The 20704-nt window shown below is 47.9% G+C and overlaps 9 protein-coding genes and 1 non-coding gene across 10 annotated transcripts; 3 read left to right on the top strand and 7 right to left on the bottom strand.

The window, feature by feature from the left end:
- Window positions 1-468: 468 nt before the first annotated feature.
- On the bottom strand, window positions 469-953 carry B0J16DRAFT_404130 (uncharacterized protein; the record flags this gene model as incomplete). Its single annotated transcript, XM_046132772.1, has 3 exons — window positions 469-506; window positions 555-608; window positions 662-953. 3 exons carry the CDS (start codon window positions 951-953, stop codon window positions 469-471), a joined length of 384 nt encoding a protein of 127 aa, XP_045978795.1.
- Window positions 954-1622: 669 nt separating this feature from the next.
- On the bottom strand, window positions 1623-2824 carry B0J16DRAFT_404128 (uncharacterized protein; the record flags this gene model as incomplete). Its single annotated transcript, XM_046132771.1, has 2 exons — window positions 2259-2824; window positions 1623-2198 (listed from the first exon to the last, which is right to left on the bottom strand). The coding sequence occupies exons 1-2, from the start codon at window positions 2529-2531 to the stop codon at window positions 1623-1625; spliced, it is 849 nt and encodes a 282-aa protein (XP_045978794.1). The 5' UTR covers window positions 2532-2824.
- Window positions 2825-3312: 488 nt separating this feature from the next.
- On the bottom strand, window positions 3313-3809 carry B0J16DRAFT_404125 (uncharacterized protein; the record flags this gene model as incomplete). Its single annotated transcript, XM_046132770.1, has 3 exons — window positions 3313-3356; window positions 3410-3460; window positions 3515-3809. The coding sequence occupies 3 exons, from the start codon at window positions 3807-3809 to the stop codon at window positions 3313-3315; spliced, it is 390 nt and encodes a 129-aa protein (XP_045978793.1).
- Window positions 3810-4782: 973 nt separating this feature from the next.
- Window positions 4783-8254, bottom strand: B0J16DRAFT_292201 (heterokaryon incompatibility protein-domain-containing protein; the record flags this gene model as incomplete). The annotated part of the gene is made up of 1 exon (XM_046124320.1): window positions 4783-8254. The coding sequence occupies one exon, from the start codon at window positions 8252-8254 to the stop codon at window positions 4820-4822; it is 3435 nt and encodes a 1144-aa protein (XP_045978792.1). The 3' UTR covers window positions 4783-4819.
- Window positions 8255-9193: 939 nt separating this feature from the next.
- B0J16DRAFT_323911 (uncharacterized protein) lies at window positions 9194-9736 on the top strand (the record flags this gene model as incomplete). The annotated part of the gene is made up of 3 exons (XM_046125797.1): window positions 9194-9387; window positions 9438-9560; window positions 9607-9736. The coding sequence occupies 3 exons, from the start codon at window positions 9194-9196 to the stop codon at window positions 9734-9736; spliced, it is 447 nt and encodes a 148-aa protein (XP_045978791.1).
- Window positions 9737-10040: 304 nt separating this feature from the next.
- Window positions 10041-11759, bottom strand: B0J16DRAFT_348641 (uncharacterized protein). Its single transcript, XM_046128772.1, has one exon. The coding sequence runs from the start codon at window positions 11627-11629 to the stop codon at window positions 10535-10537; it is 1095 nt and encodes a 364-aa protein (XP_045978790.1). The 5' UTR covers window positions 11630-11759; the 3' UTR covers window positions 10041-10534.
- Window positions 11760-12252: 493 nt separating this feature from the next.
- Window positions 12253-14236, bottom strand: B0J16DRAFT_348640 (DHH family protein). The gene is made up of 2 exons (XM_046128771.1): window positions 13677-14236; window positions 12253-13595 (listed from the first exon to the last, which is right to left on the bottom strand). The coding sequence occupies exons 1-2, from the start codon at window positions 14006-14008 to the stop codon at window positions 12431-12433; spliced, it is 1497 nt and encodes a 498-aa protein (XP_045978789.1). The 5' UTR covers window positions 14009-14236; the 3' UTR covers window positions 12253-12430.
- Window positions 14237-14518: 282 nt separating this feature from the next.
- B0J16DRAFT_t276 lies at window positions 14519-14590 on the bottom strand. Its single transcript has one exon. It is a non-coding gene; the product is annotated as a tRNA-Asp (tRNA).
- A 286-nt stretch (window positions 14591-14876) lies between these two features.
- Window positions 14877-16744, top strand: B0J16DRAFT_292192 (major facilitator superfamily domain-containing protein). The gene is made up of 3 exons (XM_046124319.1): window positions 14877-15377; window positions 15430-15912; window positions 15974-16744. The coding sequence occupies exons 1-3, from the start codon at window positions 14977-14979 to the stop codon at window positions 16542-16544; spliced, it is 1455 nt and encodes a 484-aa protein (XP_045978788.1). The 5' UTR covers window positions 14877-14976; the 3' UTR covers window positions 16545-16744.
- A 219-nt stretch (window positions 16745-16963) lies between these two features.
- B0J16DRAFT_182120 (uncharacterized protein) lies at window positions 16964-20429 on the top strand. The gene is made up of 3 exons (XM_046122630.1): window positions 16964-17298; window positions 17362-17680; window positions 17734-20429. The coding sequence occupies exons 1-3, from the start codon at window positions 17072-17074 to the stop codon at window positions 20206-20208; spliced, it is 3021 nt and encodes a 1006-aa protein (XP_045978787.1). The 5' UTR covers window positions 16964-17071; the 3' UTR covers window positions 20209-20429.
- The last annotated feature ends 275 nt before the right edge of the window (window positions 20430-20704 follow it).

Here is a 20704-nt window from a genome sequence, read left to right as displayed (position 1 = left end):
CCCTACCACTCGCCGACAAGTACGGCCGATAGGCTAGCAGAGGGATTGGCCGCTGAGAGCCTAACAAACACAACATCTTATTCACTTGGATCAGTTCATATCAACCCTTGGGCGACTTCAATTTCGCGAACCTCTGGAGAGACGAAGTTGTGTAGTGAGTCTTCCAGTGGGACATGTGACTTTTGCTTTTTTCAGAATGAGAAGTCAATCACTAGGGACGACCCTAAACCTGTAGCCAATATGATGTTTTGCGTGTTGCCCAGAACTGAACTTCTTTCGAGCTTTGGCAAGAATCCCATAAAACATGCAGTAAGTCCCTTGTAATCACTTATTATGTATACTGTTTTTAAAAGGCTTTTTTATAAAACTATGGAGTCATCACTACCCCAGACCACGGTCGCCATGAGAACCTATTGTTCAAAAATACAAACAGATAACCCTTTTTGTGGCCTACAAATTCAATTTTGCCTAGTCCTCGGCTCGTATCTCAACGGTCTGGCACTCATCTGTATATATGATTAGATACTGTCATGCTTCAAACGGGGTAGACTTACCTTGCTGGTGAGGCGCAACAAGCTTGCCGTCGTGGATAGCCATACCAGGGGCATCTGTAGATCGACTGTCAGTAAATGTTACACGAGCAGTAAAAAGGACAACTAACCTCCGAAGGTGATCTCAGGGCCAGTGGCACCGACCTTGACCTCAACAGGCTGCAACTCCTGCGAGGCCTCCTCGTTCTTGCGCCACATGACAGGCTTGGCAAGGTAGCTCTTGTTCTCTACAACCCAGCGACCAAGAGTCCACTCGCCACAGACGAGACGGTCATCCTTGATCTCAAAGACGGCGGGTTCATTGCCGGACTCAGCCTGGAACATTTCCTCGTTCTTCTGCTCGGGCTTGGCAATGTGCTTGCCGTCGACAGTAATGGTAAAGCGGTGGGGAAGGCTAGACATGTTGAAAGTGTTTGTTAGAATTGGTAAAATTTAGAAACGTCGATCTTGCAATGGTCGAGTATGTGTTAGATTCTTTGTTGTGTAAGTTTGAGAAAGGGAGGAAGATTGTCGATTCTCGGGGGCCATTTATACTTCTTTGGACTATGTGATTCACGCGGCTCAAAATCATAGTCAGACAATCATTTTCTTGAGTATCACTTGTCATCCGTCAAAGTTCGAAGATGTTCACACAAGATTCTCGAAATGGGTACGGGATAGTGTCACCTTACGGCTTGAAAAGGATGTGATGCAGACTCGGTGAAGATGATTGAAGTAATCGGCCCGAAGTGAAACAGTGAAACTGCACCAATGAATCTGGATATGGTAGTACTGTAGAACATCTAGAAAGTGTGTGATATGGGTTTGTTGGTGCGGCTTGAAAGCCGAGTGTCCTCACCGATATTCTGTTGTCGTGGTGAGATGACGAAGAAGCCTACGTTGCCTACCACAAAAACCAGCGCACCTTGGAAGAGGGAACATTCAAAACCTGTGTTCAATTTCTCCGTTTCACTAACGCCAAGAACACATGAGCAGTCTTAAGGGATAAAACAAAAACTCCGCCAAACCGTTGTCTCAGGTACAAATCCAATAGAGAACCGGCAAATACTACCAACACATATACAATCGACGCTACCAATCAGGAAGGAGTTTTAAAGTGTCCATAAGATCGATTTCCTCCTCATCATACTCATGCCAGTCCTCCCAAAACAAGGACACGATGTGCTTATTCTTCTCGCCCAACGCTCTGCCCTTTTGGGCAATCAGGTGAACCCTAAGCTTGTCAAACCAGACCTCTATTTCGCCATTCCCACGAAACTTGACCCATCCATGGTTCTCGTCACCTCTGTACGTCCTCCTAGTCCCGTACGACTTTCTGCCTCGCCATCTGAACCATACCTTTTCAGAGGACACCTCAGTTGGACGCTTCTCGAAGAACATGAGAATCTTGTAGTCCGTGAAGTTGCCCATCTGGAAATGGCCTCTCATAGTCTCACGGTCGCCCGGGGACAGTGTGATATGGCACAGAACGTCGTGTGCACGGTCTGAGTGCTCTTCGCAGCAGGGGAAGTCGGTCTCGATCGCATACTTCCCTTTGAGGTTTCCAAGAGGCTTTGGGGGAGGAGGGGGCATTTGTGCTTCCCCCTCCGACTTGATTGGCGTGGTTCCTTTGGCCTTCTTTGCAGGTGCGCCCCCAGAAGCATCTGACTTTCGTTTTGTCCCAGCAGCAGGTTTGTTCTGCCTATCCTACACTCGCCTGAGGTGGACCTTGATTCCATCCAAGTGTTGAGGGAGGTCAAGCCTGTTAACCTGAATGTGATCAAGGCCTTCCAACATCCAAGTGCGAGCTCGTATTGACGTTGGCTCAACTTGCCAGAAGAGCATGTGTTTGCGAAGCCACTCAGAAATATCTGCTTCCGTCCATTGTGGCCCGGGGGGTCCCGTTGGTGCCGGAATAGATGCTGCTGGCTGAGGCTTCGACGTCGCGCTGAAATGCGGCTCAATTGTCGGCACGGGTTGCAAATGCGCAGGAGTTGCCATGATGCAGAAGAATCGTCCTCTAATGCTAAGATCAAGATAAAATCGGTCTAATCTGACATAAATTCAACAGATGGTTCCTTCTATCAATTTCTTGAGAACACAAGTTGTGCTAAATGTGGTCGCAGGGTAAGCGCGTGTATCCAGTGGAGCGTGATGATGATCGCGAGTTTGAGTTTGAGGTTTTCCGTTATCTGACTAGCCAAGTAGCCTCATCGTTGTACGCGGTGTTACTTGCTTTTTCACGACGGCGCGCGGGGTACGGTAGCTGCACAGTAGAAATTGCTTGAAGAACTGTTTCTCGCTGACCAGCAAAGTAATTTTAGAGGAACTAAAGAAAGAAAAAAAAACAAGAGGGAAAACGCGACATTTGCGGCGCTCCCAAAAATTGCAAAAAGACATACAACAGCGGGGATTCGCTGGTCGTCACCGACCCAACTACTAATCCGCCCCTTACCAGCTTGACTATGGGAGAGCGGACGGGATCCCGTATTTTCTGGTAGGTATGGTCGTATGTGTAAGACTTTGCCGTAAGTCTGGCCTATATACGCTTGAACCTAGGTCTACTTAATCCTACAATTCTGACCGCAACACTTTTTTGCTACTGGCCATGACATCTTCTCACACAAGACCACAAGAAGGTGAGTTTGTATCAATTATTGTTTCGAGTTGTATTGACTTTATTTAACGCTCGGTTACGGACGAGTTCTAAGACCATGACACCAAGATGCTAAAAGCCCATCTCCATATCAATTCGTTCCGTACCTAGACTACCCTAGTGACTCTAGAAAGGCTCAGGTCGGAGAATAACTTTCTGGTTGTCCATATCTGTGAGGCGTTAGTTACCAGACTGTAATGGAAGTAGATCGAACTGGACTAACCAGGGAGGATGGGACTGAAAAGTCGACCATCCAGATACGCAAGTTTCCCTTCTGTGAGAACAGGTAAGAATCATTTCCAGCAATAGATATGGGTGCCATGCATACCTCGAAGTCTAAGCTCAGGACCATCTTCGCCTTGCTCAACTTGAATAGGCTGAATTTGATCCATATCCTGAATGGGGCTCCAGATGACACGCTTGGGCATCAAGCTACGATCTTCAACAAAGGAGCGACCCATGACCAACTCGCCGCAGACGAGATGATTTTCAACGATCTCAAAGACTGCGGGCCGCTCGCCGTTTCTGGCAGGTTCAGCCTGGGGACGTTCCTGAGGGTCGGTCTTGGGCATGGCGACGGGCATGCCGTCAATGGTGATGGAGAAGCGGCGGGGAAGAGACATGATGAGAGATGGTCTTGTGGTTTGAAGTGATACTGGTAAATGAGTTGTTGTTGTTGTGTGAAGTGATCAGGTAGAAATAGCTGGGGTTTGTTGCCATCCTTATACTTTTCTCAGCACCAGGATCGCCATGACTGCAGCCCATTTCTGCTATGTCAATTCGGCCATGTTGACTGCCGATGGATTTCGGAAGATCAGCATCATCCCATCCTGATTTTGATCAACCGTATTGAAGGTTCAAGATCTGCATAGCAAACACGATACTATAGGGATAGTATCCCCAGCCTTGAGGTTTCAATAGGGTATCAAATGAACCGGTCATGTATAGAGAAACTCAAATGCTTGACACAGTTCAGGGCTGAAGAGGGGTTCGGAGCGATAGTGCGCTGAGGTGAGACATGATGATGGTATGACGAGACTAGTTCCTTCTGTTCACAGTCGATGATAAGTCCGTGTCAGAGTTTATTTTCAAGTCGGCTTTTATCGAGCGACAGCCTCCAGAGACGAGACATACAAGAGTCCCTAAATCATTGCTGCGAAGAGCATAGATGTTAACGGAAGCTTAGGTAGGCAGTTGCCGTTAACGTTCAGATCTCGGGCCGCAGCGGCGTTAGTGCATGGTATCTAACACTAGCAGATCTGCAAATTCTCCGGCAATCTCATCTCCAAAACTCAATAAACACAAAGTGGAGAGCTGAGCTGAGCTTGTTACCAAGTGCAGACATGATTAACATGGATGACCAAGACATGATGACAGCTGCTCATTCAGCTGTGAACCCAAAAAGCAATTCCGTTCAGCCAACATGTACAGCATCGGGCGAAAGATCGTCGGCACGGCACAGATGCCGGATATCGTTACACAGTGTCACTGAACCAACACAGCCGTGTATGGGTTTAGCCTTCATCGATCTTAAATCCTCAGAGCATAACGACGGATCGAGCTTAGGAAGCGTGAGAAGATCCATTTGCAGAACCTCTTGACTTCTCCCATGGGAATTTGATAAAGCTAAAGTCTATATCACAACAATCTCCTTGTATATGTCCCAATTATTCTTTTCTTCTGTCTTTGCACCCCAGCCTCCTAAAAGCTTTAATTTCAAGCTAGTCATATGCCACTCGGAGTCTGAGACATACGCATCCACGGCGTTCCACGACTTTGCTTCTTGCCTCCATCTTTCAGCAAGCTTGAAATCTAAAAAAGGCGGCTGACCATTTTCTAGAGTGGCTTGAAACTTCTCATAGTCTAAATCAGGCAGCTCTTGTCCAGACTGGGTATCGCTGAACAGAAAAGAAAACACCTTCTCTGGGATTCTTCGTCGCTCGATTTCGGAGTGCACGATATGTGAAAGTCGCTTTTCGGCAAAGGATGCTTTTGAGTGTGAGGTGGGTTCAGACTCGACTTTCTCGAGGTCTTCTGGGGGTATCCCTGGCAGAGGTGTAGAAATGAACCACCCATGATAGTTGAGCTTGGAGAAAAAGTCATAGACTCGGTGACTAGACGGGAAGTCTGCATCGTCCCTTGGTTTGGGCCGGAACTTGGGCTCATACAAAGGAAAGTCTGTCACGTGGTTTCTAGAGTTGCGTTGTGCCAGCCACTTAAGACATTCATCCCACTCTTGTTCAATTTGATCATCAGGGGGCAATTTTCCTTCGAGTAATTGGTATGCTTTGTGGATACTCCGATCGAACCTCCACCAGAATAAACGTGCAAATTGAGCACCTATGTTCAATAAAGGGAATTCTTCAACAGCTTGCTTCGTGCTCTCAGCATCGTAAAAGGCGTAAATCCACAGGAGCTCAAATTGCTCCTGATAAATAAGGTTGAAGAAACCCGTCAGACTGTTTTTGTCTTCAGAGGACTTTGACCATGAGTCCAGATGTTTGTCAAAGTTTGCGTCTAGACGTCGGTGAACAACGTCGATCTGTTGCTGCACCTCGAATTTGGTCTCCCAGATCAACAGACTATTCAGGTTGGTGCTAGATCTAAGATAGGCAATACCAGGTGAACATGGCTTCGACAACCAGCGTAGGAAGGCATCAAAGTATTGGGTCCTGAAGTTGTGATTGTAAAAGGCCTCCAGGGGGTAAGGCCGACTCTTCTGAACTGATTCCGGGGCTGTCAAGAGGTACTCTTGTGCGACACGCTGTAATTGTCGGAGTCCTGTCTCAATATTGCAGTCGAGTAGGATTGGTATTCGGCTTTCCGGCGTGTCGACTAGGTTCAATGGCGGTAGAGGAATCTGTTTTGATATGCACGCAGCCAAGGGTAAGTAGTGGCTATACAAGTGATCTCGATCGTGATGCTCTGTCCAGTCGAACCAATGAGATGTGACAGGTAACCACATCGAAGAGTCAAGTACCGTGGATTCGAGAGATTGCTGCGTTGGCTCTAAATTCTTCCAGCCCCTCAGAAGGCCTCGAAGATTGGATCTGAATTTCTGTTGAATCGAAACTTGTAGACCGTCTACTTCAAACCAATCCCGGTATGCTTTCTTCCATTTCCTTCTAAAGAGTTCTGATACTTGGGTGGATTCACCGTCGCCGCTACCCAGATGAGATCGTAGAGCCTCAGCTAAACTGCGCATCTTTTCTAGGAAGTATGCCTTGTATATCAACCTTCGAAAGGAAACTCGACGTTCCAGCTTTTGTTGCTCTCTGAGCGCCAGCCAGCACTTATGTAGATGCTCCCAACTTCCTAACTTAGACCATGACCATGACCATGTTCTCTGTCTATTTAGTAGCCACGCCCAATCATGAAGGTATTTGATCGAGTCAACAAGTGTGGTCTCTGGAGTAGCGACTGACTTGTATTGGCAAAGCCCGATGTACATGTAAACATGTGTATCTCCTTTCTTTCGAAGGATCATGAAGAAGCCGTACTTATAGGTTGAAAAGATATAATCGGTTGGTTCGCATCTAGATGTGACGTGGAGGGGCATAGATATCTGGATCTGACCGACTATTGAAGTGCTCATCCCGTCGCTCGTCACTCGGAAGCCCTTAGACAGGTATGGAGCCAAGACGTCGATAGCTGCAGCTACAGCACAAAGACCACCGGTTGCGCCATGGACTCGAAACATTTGCCTTTTCGCTTGACTCCCCGATGGCTCATACCAAGCGTACATAGATGCCTTGGACCAGGTTCTTTGGTACAGCTGTTGACTCTTTACACTCCAATCAGGAACCCAAGATGGTAGGTCAGGCATAGAATGGCCCTGGCTAGCCATGTCAAGTACTCTTCCAGCCAGCTTTGTGTCCTCATCCGTCACAAAGCTGGCTGCCAACCCTGTATAAATAGCTTGTGGTGAGAGTGTATAATCTGGCTCTAAAGATGCTTTCCAAAGTCCAAGTAGAGCGAAGACCTTATCCCTCGGGTCTGTCGCATGGCAGTCCCAAGTGTCCTCCAGTAGTGCCAGGAAAGAGCCCATATCGTCGATCTGCCTGGGACGACCAAAGTGCCGGATCCATCTTTTGGTCATTAGTCGCTGTAGATTCGCGTGGAAGAACCCCCAGCTCATAGACTGGCGGTCATACAACACAAGTGCCTTCTTCGCCGAGCCGATCTCCTGGACAACCCATATACGCGAGAAATAAGGATTCAGACAGAGGATCTCTGGATCGTCGACTGTTCTTGAACTGTTGTTTGTGCGGTCTACGCTAAGGTAGATCAATACACAGCTGGCTGCAGAATATATTTTCCTCATCATACTAACTTGGTGTGTTCTCTCAGAAATGTTGGACTGGTTGATGCATATGGAGTCAATCCAGAGATAGCGATCTCGATCTTCGAGCCGGCAGTTTTTTAACGCATCAAAACAGTTTTCTGTAATAGGTAGCATGTTCCATGACTTGCTGATGAAGATGACATGATCCTTCTGTCTATTGCCGGAGCTTGTGGCCCAAGTATACGAAACGGCTTCGTATGCGGTGCTATTGCTGTCTTCGTCCACTAGGAGCGTACTTGGCGTTTCACTGTCTAGCTCCTGGCTTTCCACATCAATGACTTCAAGACATCCATGTATAGGACTCTCAAAACGTCCTTTCGATAGTCTCAGAACACGAATCTTGCTTCCGTGAAGTTGTGTATAAGTAGGCTTGTTCTGTATGGACTCTTGACGTTGACTGGTGGCCTGAGAAAGGGAGCAAGGTGTTTCCTGATCAGCTCCATTCTGACAAGGAAGCTTGTCCAAATAGGTGTTCAAAGCACTCTGTAATGATCCATCACGGTCGTTATAATAAGCTTTGTTGGTGAATGGCATAGTCGGTGGCCATTTCAAGTGCATGGCAGTCCTCCGCGGCCCGGACGGTATCTTAAGTTCGTCTTGATGATCTCTGTCCACTTCATGAGGAGGAGCCATTTCACCACAATCCATACATGTCGGCAGGCCGAGGCCCTCATAGAAAACCACGTCAGGTTTTCGGCATTGCGAAGAGTGCCAGTTGTGCATTTTGAGGTATGTATACGAGCATTTGAAGTTTGCTTCGTTTTTCTTTTGGAACCTTCAGCTGAGGTATTGGGATGGGGGCTGTGGCAGTCAGCATCGTCTCAAATTGGCTAGACCGAGTCGAATCGCGATGACTAATAACTCTCGGTATGAACCCTCGACAAGGATGTATGTATAATGACCGTGTGATGCGGAGTGATTCCAAGCCAGACAATTACACTGTTCCGATGGCCAGTTCTGGGTAAATGAGGATGGAATGCAAATCTGCTGCAAATCTGCATCCTCGTTTGACGTAGGAAGGGTCTCGATCACGAGTCGTACCGCGAACAAGACAGCCTATGATCTGTGCTTACCAGTTGGTCTTTGTACTTTAATGCAGGAAAGACAAGTAAGACGTCATCTATATCTTCGGGCCCTTCCCTATTGTGGTCTCGGACGATGCCACTCCGAATGCTCACGATCACTCTTGGCCTGTATAACCATGCATAACCTAGGTGGATTACAGAACAAATGTCCTCTAAGACTTAGGCTACAGAAATAAAGTAGCCTAAATGCTATCCTAAGCTGGTATGAGATGATCAAATTATTTCGTCTCTTATGCTTTCAGCGGTCAATTCTTCTGACACCCTGCGGATAACCTCCCAACAAATTCATATCCAGTTTAGCGTAATATGGGGTACAGATGTCGCAATCCTGTAGGAGAATTTACCGTGGTCAAAGAACGGTTTTAGGGTGTTCTATAGATGGGGCACGTGGACCAAGCGATCAATCTCCGAGAGATACTCCGTTCGACTACCGTTTCAAGATAGACATCCGATGACGAACAAATAGCCGGGTCAAACGATGTAACTATAATTTTGTATAAGAGAGATAAGAAAGTGAATCAATAACTATCATGAAATAATACAGTCGTATTAACATCTTCTCAAACTATCACTCATCATGCTTGGTTCTCTTGTTGTTCTGGTCCTCGCCAGCCTCTCTGTCGCTTCTCCCGTTCTTGAGAAGCGAGCTATTACATGTCTCCGTGTAGGCCAAACCGCCACAGCCTCTTGGACTAACGCTGCTGGTAAGAAATGTACCTTCACTGGAGTCGTGGGTAGCAACTTTGGAGCCAACCCTTCCGGATCAGGAGAGTAAGTCTTCGCTGAATCTATCATCTTATCATTTGATACTTACTGGACAGTTACTCTTGTAACGGACGATGTGGTGCTGGCTGCAGTGGAGCGGCTCTAGGCAATGCCTACACTCAGGACTGCTTTTCCCATGATATTTGTTCTTACTTCAACAGTGCTAGTGGAGGCTCTAGGTGTGTTATCTCCAGCATCCAAAAAGGCATCTTCTAACATTTATAGTGACCCGAACTGTGGAGCCGCCTTCAACGCGGCTGTTGACGACACTGCGCTTGGTATTGCGAACGGCTGTTCTCAATCTAATCCCAGCAATGGAGTTGCGAAGCCCAATAGCGCACCTGTCTGCCAATAGAGTAGTCATGAAAAGAACCCAGTCTCTGCGTCGTTTTTGGAGCATAAATATGAATAGGTACATCTTAAACTAAGTTACTTTAGGGTGATGGCTGAAATCTCATCTTCAAGATGTATCGGGTGTTTGTTAGGGGAATGATCCTTTAAGGCTTACGATACCGGAATAAAGTAATATAAGTCCTAGACTAAGCTCAGCTAACGTAACTAAACTATTTGCCTCTTATTCTCTCAGCGACCAATCCTTCTGGCTCCCTGCCGGTGTGCTCATGACCTTCCCAATGCTCCTGCTTCGAAGACATTGGTATCATTAACGAGTTCTTTCTCCGATAGTTTTGCACTATCCCTTCAATGCTACTCTATGTTACAATTAACTAGAATAATAGACGGACAGTCACCGTAAGGTTTTGATAGCGCCTAGGGAGATCCTGGGGCCTATTACAAGGTCCAAAGTCTTGGTTTCAAATAATAGATTGTACGATCAGGACAAAATCGAGGTTGTAATTATCTACGTTCTGGGTGATATACCTATACAAAGAGGATATCCACTATTTAAGAATTTTGAATGGCTGAGCCTTCAAGGCGTATAGCTCAAACTAGCACATTGAAGAACACGGATGTTGAACCTTGGACTAGCTAGAGTTTATTGCCCAAGATTACCATATAACCTTGGGCTTCAAGCCTTAATAGCACAAGATTAAAGATCTAAATTCATCAATGTGCTGATTTGATCTGCACGCCCTTAGAAACTCGCCTCTCAAGCAACTCGAAATAGCATCACAAAAGCCCAGACTAGAACCCCTTAGTCGTCATGAAGATCTGTAGGCTTCACAAACACCCAGTTCTTGTTAGCCGTAACCGGTAGTTTCTCCTCCTTCTGAGCGATGGTAAAGTTCTTGATCATGCCCTCAATCTCCTCTCGGTAAGAGTCCTTTCTATCAATCCAAAGATGAATACCGCCACGCTCAACATTAACGCCGTGGAAAATCATAGGACCATCACTGTCAGGAGTATCACCGGCAGCAAGAATAGGTCTCTTCCACTCATCGATGTAGGTCAGGATAGCCGCCCACTTGCCTGCCTTCCAAGTAGCAGGAGCCCAGAGCCAAGGAGTCATCTCAGCATCAAGGTTCTGCTTTTGGACCTTTTGAGTATATGCTTTGTCCTCAATCTGCTTGCGAGCTGAAGTAATCTCGCCCTTCTTAGTCTTGAGGAAGAGCGAGACACCGATGACGTCCTTAGGAGGAACGTTGTAGCCGTATTTGGGGTCTGAGGCCACCATTCTGACGAGCTCCTCAGAGGCAGCGCTGACGACATAGACCCTGATACCGTTGGCCATTAGTCGGTTGTAAAGCTCGACTTGACCTTGGAAGATCTTGGGAGGAGAAACCTCAGTCTTGGTAAGCACACCGTCCTCGAAGTAAGTGGTAGGGATGGTCTTGTTGTATGCCATCAATTCATCGACGTAGCCCTTGAGCTCCTTAAGTGGAAAGCCGCTGAAGATCTGTGCGGCCCAAGGATAGCACACTGCGTCTTCAATCTCACAGAGTCGCAAGTAGTAGCTATATAGCGATTCCTTATGGGTCTTGGTGTCATTAAAAGGGACAAGCTTCAAGGCAGGATCCATAGTTTTTCGTGTAAGAATGCCCTTGTTCTCGAGGTAGGGAAGAAGGGACTCTTCGAGATCGAACTGGTAGCTCGTGTTGTCCATGTCGAAAACTGCATATTGTCCCTTGTTGGCATTCGCCGCAATCATTTTATTGAGAGCTTTGGCGGCGCCTTCAGGCCAGTGCTTCAATTCGGGACCCTTGAGACCCTTTGATGGAGCAGCGATGGAGGGAGTGCCCAGGCTTGTCAGCCAAATGGCGTTGACAACAACATTGGTGCTGAACCTCATAATGAAAGGCTTGAATGCTAAAACAAACAAAGGTGAGAAGTTGGGAAAATGCACAAAGAATGTGAGAAACCTGATTCTCAGCCCGCAGCCATCAGCCCGGGCTTCACAGACGTATTAAATGGCGGCCTCAAAGCGTCCATTTCCAGGTTATAGCGGCCCGACATTTATTCCTTGACCAAGTCGCTGACTGATAAGAGAGTCAAGAGGTAATATCCGGTGGTTGGCCTAGCCTCGACGATCTTGAACTCTTTTGATGCGCTACCCCGCTTGCACGTTGCTTGCGGGGTTTATTCTGACAGTTCCAAAAGTGAAGCCATCCAGTAAAATAACGGTTGAAACAACCTTTATTTCGATCCATGGTGGTCTCGATTGAGTAGCGTAACGCGTTTACGATTCTTTTAAGTCTAATCATGACTCTAGTCGTTAACTCAATTGCTCAAAAACACTCCAAAGTTGCTCAGCTCGAATCTCAGTGTCAGCCACTTGCCTGTCTAGGCCAAGCTATCGAGTGCAGGGGAGGGTTGCACATGTCACTAAATGGCCAAGATCTACGTCACTGAAATTGAGCCGGCTTTTACCTTGATGAGGAAGTACAGGCACAGCAACCACGGCATTCGGCAATTGCCAAGCTAAAATACGATTGAAAAAACGGTTTCCAGATCCTTTTACTCCAATGATACACTATCCAAGGTTACACCGCTACCAGAGGCTAAGAATTGACGCGTAAAGTACAGCACAACTCCTTATCGCGAGAAAGTTACTTCCAGGGAAATTGGCTCAAGGGTGCTAGCTCCTCAACTTTCATGCAGGGGCCTTGTCTTTTTCTTTGCCGAAATAATTCAGGAGGTTATTCCTTTGCTTCGGAGAGCTTTTCTTCGTTTGCTTTGGTGGTTCGGCGGGCTTTTGACCAACTTCCAGTATCTCAATAAATTCTTCAAACTCAGCCTTCGGAACTATACCGCCACTGGCCTCCTTATGACCTCGTGCAAAAGACTCTCCTAACCTCTCCCGTAATGTTGGATCTTTCGCCAGTGACGCTTTTTCACGAAGGATTTCGATAATGTTGACAGGCGGATCTCTGCCCCTGGCACATTTCGGGATGCGACACGAAAAGTTGACCATGCCTGGCTGATAACCCTGGTTGGCTACCAATATGACCTCGAGCTTAGCTGAACTCAAATGACCAGCCCAGCGTGTCGCAATGACTGGGTGAACTTGGGCTGGGGAGTTGATGCGAAATACCGCGATTCGCCCGTCGGATGAGAACTTGGGAGGTGTACGAGTATGAGCCATAACGTCCATGTTGACTTCGTCTCTGGCTGCGCGTAATTTCTTATTCTCGAGGATATCTATAGGTGCTTCAGCAGCTTCCAACGCTTCCCACGCAAGAGGGACATTGTAGGCCGCCGTTCGGCGAGGAGCGTTAATGAGAGAGACGGCGCCGTTGATGGCCTTTTTGGTATATTTCTTGAACATAACTTTCATATCTGGAAACGGCGGCTCCCACTTGATACTGTTTCCAAGATCGCCATGGACGCCCATAGCACATAGCCAGCCGCAAGCCTCTTCAACGCCTGGGTGCAAGTCGCGACATATTTCATATGTGAGTAACGCGCTGGTAGCTACAGGCGGACTGTCGCATGCAGTAACGAAAACGGCGCCCTTGGGGTGGTCCTTTTCTTCGGCATAATGATGGTCGATTACCAAGGCTCGATGGGGTTCGTCAATAAGAGGCGGTGACTCTCGTGAGCCCTGGTCAAGGACAAAAATGAATGATGGCTTGAATAAGGCCATATCCTTGCGCGATTCTTCGTCATGAACATTGCGGCCCTTTTTGAGCACGTAAGCCGAAATCAACTCCGGATCGAGACCGAGTAATATCAATGTTTTTCTGAGTATGGCACCGGAACTGAGACCGTCGGCGTCCTTGTCGGGTATGATCAGAGTAGGCTTGGAGGCCGCGACGCTATAAGGCACGAGTATAAGCAAGAATTCTCTCCGAAACTCACGTTGTTGTTCATGCCTGATCACAAGAATCATGACTTACCATTCAAGAATGAATTCCTGTGCAGCCTGCATTTGCTCATTCGGCGCTGGCCATATAATCTCGCCGTCCTCATCCTTCCGTGATGGAGTCTCATGATACTCGGGCAATTTCTTTTCGGACAATTTTTCTCCAGGTTCTGGAGAGGCCTTCGATGACCGTGACTTTTTGGGACTTTTTGTCTTCGTCTTCAGTTCTGCTGTCGCTGCACTTCGTTTCATTGCGAATTGTCGCGTGGTGACGAACAATGGTCTATTTCTCACGATAAACTGAAAAAGAATCCTTTGACTCAAGAAAGCCGATCTGACTGGAAACTTTGATGCAAGGGGACGCATTTTGGCCGTTTTAGGGATGTTCGCCCAAAGTCTTCCATCATAGGTGCTTTGTCTGAGTGAGAGAAAACACTGTCGTCATAGAAAAATCGTGGCCGTGCTCTCCGGCGCTCTAGGGTGAGCAACGGCAAGCCACAAACAATCATTCGCTGTTCAAGAAGCCGGCGCCGATAGACAGGGAACTCCTTGAAGAAGTTTGTTCTAGGTTTACTCTGCCATTATATAAAGTCTCTACTTTTATCCGATTGCGAAAGTTCAAAAGTTGAGCCTATCGCTAGTAAGAATAGCTGGAAAGGTGTAAAAACATTTAACTTGATGCGAACAAGTCTAAGAATGGGGATGGTTACCGCATATGCATAAAATATTCACAGCACGAATCATCCCATTTTATGCAAAAGCTCGACAAAGCTGGCCTTGTTCCCTCAAAACAACGATAACTCAGCTTGGTATATCTACAGTATACTTTTAGAGAAAATGCAAAAAAGAAGACCTGCGTTTCGCAGGTGGCTGGATCTCTCCCGCCGGGAATTGAACCCGGGTCTCAAGCGTGACAAGCTTGCATACTGACCACTATACTACGGAAGATGAACAATCTGAAGACTGCTGTAGTGGGGGGTTGTTGAGAGTTTGTCAGAGATTGAGTCTTATATACCCCTGCTCTTCCTGTCGCCCACTCGCCGCCCATCACTCGGAAAACCGACGATTACTAACTCATTTCGCCAATCAGAGCCAGCGCTCTGGTAAACATTCTTCCACCGCAAGCTATGACGTCTCGTTACTAACAATTATTCCCACTATCATCTCCTTAGCTGCGATCGATTTTTAGCGCCAAGAGTGCTTGGCTCGGAGCCTCGGACATAGAAAAGTATATATGCTGTTTTCGATGCTAGACAAATCGCAATGATAATTTCCTAATCAATTGTTTTCGGACTTGCAAGAAGTTCCATTTTTCGTTCCTTGCAGTACTCAACATGTCAAATTCTGATAATGAGAGCTCACAGTCCCGTGCTGCTGGCAGGGTCTTAGAAGAGCTCGGTCTTGTATCGCTATACAATTCCACACGCGACATCAAAATCCTCTGCATCCAACGATTCATTCGTCTCTTCGCCTATGGCGCATCTACACTTGTTCTCGTCGCATTCTTGCGAGAACTCGACGTTTCCACGACTCGTGTCGGACTTTTCATGACCCTAACGCTAGCTGGCGACATCGTCATCAGTTTCTTCCTTGCCTTGTTCGCGGATGGCGTTGGTAGACGCGCTGTTCTGGCCTTGGGTGCGATCTTGATGACTGCTAGTGGAATCGTCTTTGCGACGTCAAGCAACTACTGGATATTGTTGGCGGCGGCAATTCTGGGCGTTATCAGTCCTGGGTAAGATACACAGACCTGTGAGAACGAGTCCATGCTAACGTTTCTTGAATAGTGGTAACGAGATTGGTCCTTTCCGTGGTGTCGAAGAGAGTATTGTCGCCCATCTTACCGACCCAGCCAAGCGAGGCGATGTCTATGCTTGGTACAGCCTGTGCGGTACTGCTGGCGGTGCATTCGGACTGTTGTCTTCTGGCTGGGCTATCCATTACATGCGTGTCAATCTTGGTATGGATGTCGTTGATGTCTATCGCAACGTCTTCTATGGCTATGCCGCGGTCGGTGTGCTGAAGCTCATCTCAGCTGTCATCTTGAGTTCTGCTGTAGAGGCTCAGGATGAAGCCGAGCAACCAACATCGGCTTCAGAGACAAACGAACAGGCTCCTCTGCTCGCCCAGCCCGGTCAAGGTCAAGATGCTACCCAAGCACCCCCGAAGAAGCAGCTACGAGCCAAGATATCTCGCGAAAGTATTCCAGTTGTCGTGACCTTGTGCGCCCTCTTTGCTCTCGACAGCTTTGCATCTGGCCTCGCTCCTCTGTAAGTCCCGATTCGAGATTCGAGGTTCTATATATCTTCACGAAACTAATCGAATTCAAAGGTCATGGATCACGTTCTACTTCAAGTCACAATACCATATCGAAGAGGGAAAGCTTGGCTCAATCTTCTTCACCACCAGCATCATTGCAGCATGCTCAGTTCTGGTGGCATCATCTCTCGCTAAGCGCTTCGGCAACGTTCGAGTAAGTGCCTTACGTAGTTCGCCCCCAGGACAAATGACTGACATGAAATCACAGACAATGGTTTTCACCCATATCCCTTCAGCGATTTGTCTCGCCTTAATCCCCATCCCGAACGAAGTTCACATCTCGGTCCTTTTCCTCGTTCTCCGCTCCTGCACGCAATCAATGGACGTCGCACCACGCTCAGCATTCCTCGCTGCTATCATCCTTCCAAACGAAAGAACTGTCGTGATCGGTCTTATGAATGTGGCCAAAACTACTGCGCAGAGCCTGGGTCCACTGATTACAGGCCTTTTGGCAGATTCCGATTATTTCTGGGTGGCGTTCATCATGGCTGGATCGTTGAAGGTGTGCTATGATCTGGGATTTCTTGCTCTGTTCAAGCACCGTGAGCACGCGGCGGCGAGAGCAAGCAACCAGCAGGAGTAGGTGGACAGACTGGTCGTGGAAATAATTGGACGCGCCGCTCACGTACATATACGAGCCGCATAGAGTCTCGCATGGGGTTCTTATTGGTCATATGGGTAAATGAGGATTAGGAAAATGTGTGTAATCTAGATCAGGGATTTTAAAAGGGTACATATCGTCTAAATTTGGTGACAATAATAAATGAACAAACTGCTGTCCCGAAGTGGCATAATGCGACCAGACTATTCCGTCTCTTATGTCTCAAAAGCCAATCTTCGATTGATCTCATGCACAATGATGTGCAGTAAGCGAGCAAATCGTTTAGATAGGCCCATAGCGCTTAGATACAGACTGAAATTAGGTGCTGACCCTTTCGTATTAGTGCAGGCTATACGAGACGAAAGTCTAATCTGACTAAGACAAGCGCCATTCCCGCCTCATATTGGCATGGCGATCCTCATTCAAGAACGCTAAAAAATAAACGTCATCAAAACATAAAGCATCAACAACTGCCGGCTGAGCCGGAAAGGAGAGAGTGCAGGTCAAAGATGGCGTTCAAACGGTCGACATCAAAGAGCAATAGCTCAATGGGCGACAATGAGGCGTCGTTCCGCGCTTTCAACAATCCTAGGAAACTACCGGCGTGGCTGGATCATTTCAACGCGAAAGATCTGAAGATTTTGTTCAAATGCTCGTTGGCTGTCTGGATATTTACCTTGTTCATCTTTATCAGCGACACTCTGCGCGTGCTTGGACAAGCGACATTCTTTGGATGGTGAGTTTGCGACGCGTTTATCCATCAATTCAATTGAACAACCGCGGGACTGACTATGTTTAGTATCGTTCTATTCATTATGCCGCCCTCGGGCGTCGTCTTCATCCATGTCCTGGCAGGGCTAATGATCTGCGTCGGTCTGGCATTTGGTTGGGCTTGGGGAGCCATCACCATGAAAGCAGCCTTGGCGACAAGACCCCAGGCTGATCTACTGCAGCGATATGCCGAGCTGCAGCAATCAGCGCCGCAAAACACGACTAATGTTGGCCAGGCTTCTGGTCAGACAACCTATCAGCAGATCGCCATCTACCAGGGCTTTATGCTTGATACTCGTGTATCAGTCACGTACTTTTGCATGATAGGGTTGTTTGTCTATCTCGTGGTAAGTCGGACTATATGCAAGCATCACCGTCTGCTAACCACCGATCTATCTAGGCTCGTCTGCGCGTATCTGCGCCAAACCTGACGCTTGTGTCGCTTTTTGCGATGATCGTGTCGGATATCTATCTGACCATTGCTCCGCTCATCCCAACATTTCAAGGCACAATCCCCAAAGTCCTAATCCTACCAAGTGCCATCGGAGTCGGCATCGGTGCAGTCTGCAACCTATTGATCTTTCCACAGTCAACATCGCAGATCACCCTCGCCAGCATGACCGACCTGCTTCGTCCAATGAATGGTTACATCAAGGCGTTAACCTGGCACTTCAAGTCTCGATCGAGGTTCGAACGACAGCGGCTCCAGGAACTGAAGGGCGGCTTGGCCGTGACCCACAAGAGCATCGAGTCTGCCATCAAATGGATTCCAATGGACTTTACGCGTCGGAAATGGAGTCCTGATGACATCAAGTCTTTCCAAGAACCTCTCCGCCAAGTACTGGTCTCGTTTGGAGAATTATTACAGTTGTCAATCTCTCGCGAAGAGCTTTATGCAAAAGATGAAGCTCTCACGAAAGCAGCCGAGGAGCTCGAGAAGTCCGATAAGAAGAAGCACCCTCTCGCATACCATATCGCCAAGGCAGCTGATTTCCGTGAACTAACGAGACATCCTGATACAGAAGACATGCTCATCAAGGCTATCGACTCGTTGTCATCCTGTGCTACACCCTTACTGCAGGCTCTGGAGCAAAGCATCGATGCTATTGTTCAGGCACTATCAGCAAAGTCTAAGGATGAATTTGTGGCTCAGCATGAACAGGTTCTCGCATCTCTCCAGGAAGCTCTCGACGACTTTGAGGATTCAGCCGCGGAACACCTCTTCACGCCTCACGCCCATCTCTTCGATGCAGACGGCAAGATCATATACGAAGAGGATCGGGCACCGCCGCTATTTGGTCTAATGTCCGGTCTGCTATATCACGAACGACTGATTAACCTAACCAAGAGCGTCGGTGTTGTGCTCGAGAGGGCTGTGGAAATGGAAAAGACTCGAACAACAAAACGAATGTGGTTCCCAAAAGGCCTTCAGAAGCTCTTCTCGCTCGGACTTTCGAACGATGCACCGCCTTCTACCATCCCCGGCACTACAGATCTCACCCGTACAATGTCGACCGTTTCCAGGCCAGAGAAGAAGCGGGGATTGTTCAAGAAGAAGGCAAAAGGCAAGGTCGAGTCGGAAGAAGAAACAGAAAAGACAGCAGCTTCCATCCTGGAGAATATGCACCAAGTAACAAGCCGACAGCGCAAGAAGCCGAGTCTCATTTTCTTGGGATTGGTCAACTTCTTCACTGGCATCGAGGGTCTGCACGCTTTGCGAACGCTTGTATTGACTATTGCTCTAGCTGTCCCTGCTGTGATACCCTCATCAGCGGGTTTCTACTACCGAGAGAAGGGCCTGTGGGCATTGATCATGGCACAGATGGCACTTGAGCCATACATGTCCGATTTCAACTCTGGTATCATCATTCGCACTCTTGGTACTGTTGCGGGAGGCGTCCTCGGGTTGGTCTGCTGGTACATCGGAGCTGGCAACGGCCCGGGTAACCCATACGGACTTGCTGCTATCATGGCTATTGTCATCGTGGGTATGATGTGGTGGAGGTTGTTCGCCCCTCCACAACATCTGGCAGCCGGTATTATGCTTACATCCACCATGTACATGGTCGTATCATACAGTTGGGTTGACACGCATATTCCCAGCTATGGCAATCCTGGCGTGGGATACTCCGTGTTCTGGCGACGACTACTTCTTGTGCTGATCGGATTCGGAGCCGCCGTTCTTGTCGCCCTTCTCCCTCGACCTCTCTCCGGAAATCGCCATTACCGACAGATCATGTCCAGCCAACTCTCGAGCGTTAAAGACCGATATGCTCTTTTTGTAACGGTCTGGCGCGCACCTCCAGAAGATTTTGTTGAAGTCATGGAGAAAGAAGCTACCACTTCCGAAGAAGTGTTCAACTCAATCGCCCTTCCTATCCAGAAGACAAAGTTCGAGTTCTCGACATCGAACCTCGACACCGAAACGCTCAGCATTGCGAACCATCTCTGTACCAACCTCAACGTCTTTCTCACGCAATTCAGCTTGACCCTGATGAAACTGCCTCTTCCAGTTCGCGAGCGGTTCATGCAGCGGATTACCCCAGGCGACGAGAACATTGTTGCAGACCTCATGTCGACCTTGACGCTTCTCCAGCACTCTTTGATCTCTGGAGAGCCGCTTCCGGCAATTCTGCCAACGCCGTTGGTGGGCAGGGCGATGCAGTTCAGAAAGCTCAAGGGCGAGATGCAAGATGAAGGCAATCCTAGAGAGTACTTGGCCAGTCCACAGGGTAGACATTGGTCAGCGGCTGTCTATGCGTTTGTGCGTTTCTTGGGCACGCTTGATGATCTTGTAGTTGTTGTGAAGAAGGCAGTTGGAGAGAGCTCACATATTAATGCGGAGGCTTTGGGCGGAAGTATGTACCAGGTTTGAAGAACTTTATTTGCTTGGGTAGAAGATTAAGAGCCGTATACATACTATTTTGAAAAGATCGGAAAGAAATAGAGTTAGAATCAGTATAGATACAGCAGGACGGTTCAATGTTCCAGAACCACTGGCCAAAAATTGGATGTCGTGGTCACTTGATACATAGTGTCTTCCTGATGAATCTCGATGGCAAGTCCTTCGGAGAACTTCTTTCGAGACATCAACCAAAATAAAGATAGTTGATCTATTCATGACTTGGCACACTCGCCCGCTGAAGAAAAATGTGAGTTGGGTTGCGAGATCATCGCAAATTGCCTTCTTGCAACCGATAGACTCGATTCGAACCCGGGTTGTCTTTGGTCTTGTAATGCGCTCCAGTCAGATATGACATTTGGACGAGACAGCCTCCTCCTGGACAAATGTTTAGCCCGGGTCAGTAATCCTGGTTCAGTACGGAAGAAATTGGCTGATCTTCGGCCACGCCATATCGGCTACCGCATCA

The sequence above is a fragment of the Fusarium flagelliforme genome (assembly GCF_020744385.1).
Source record: "Fusarium flagelliforme strain FIESC 12 MPI-CAGE-AA-0113 chromosome Unknown B0J16scaffold_7, whole genome shotgun sequence".
In the NCBI taxonomy this organism is placed as follows: domain Eukaryota; kingdom Fungi; phylum Ascomycota; class Sordariomycetes; order Hypocreales; family Nectriaceae; genus Fusarium; species Fusarium flagelliforme.
The sequence above is the reverse complement of the archived record's forward strand: the minus strand, read 5'-3'. Positions and strand labels throughout refer to the sequence as shown.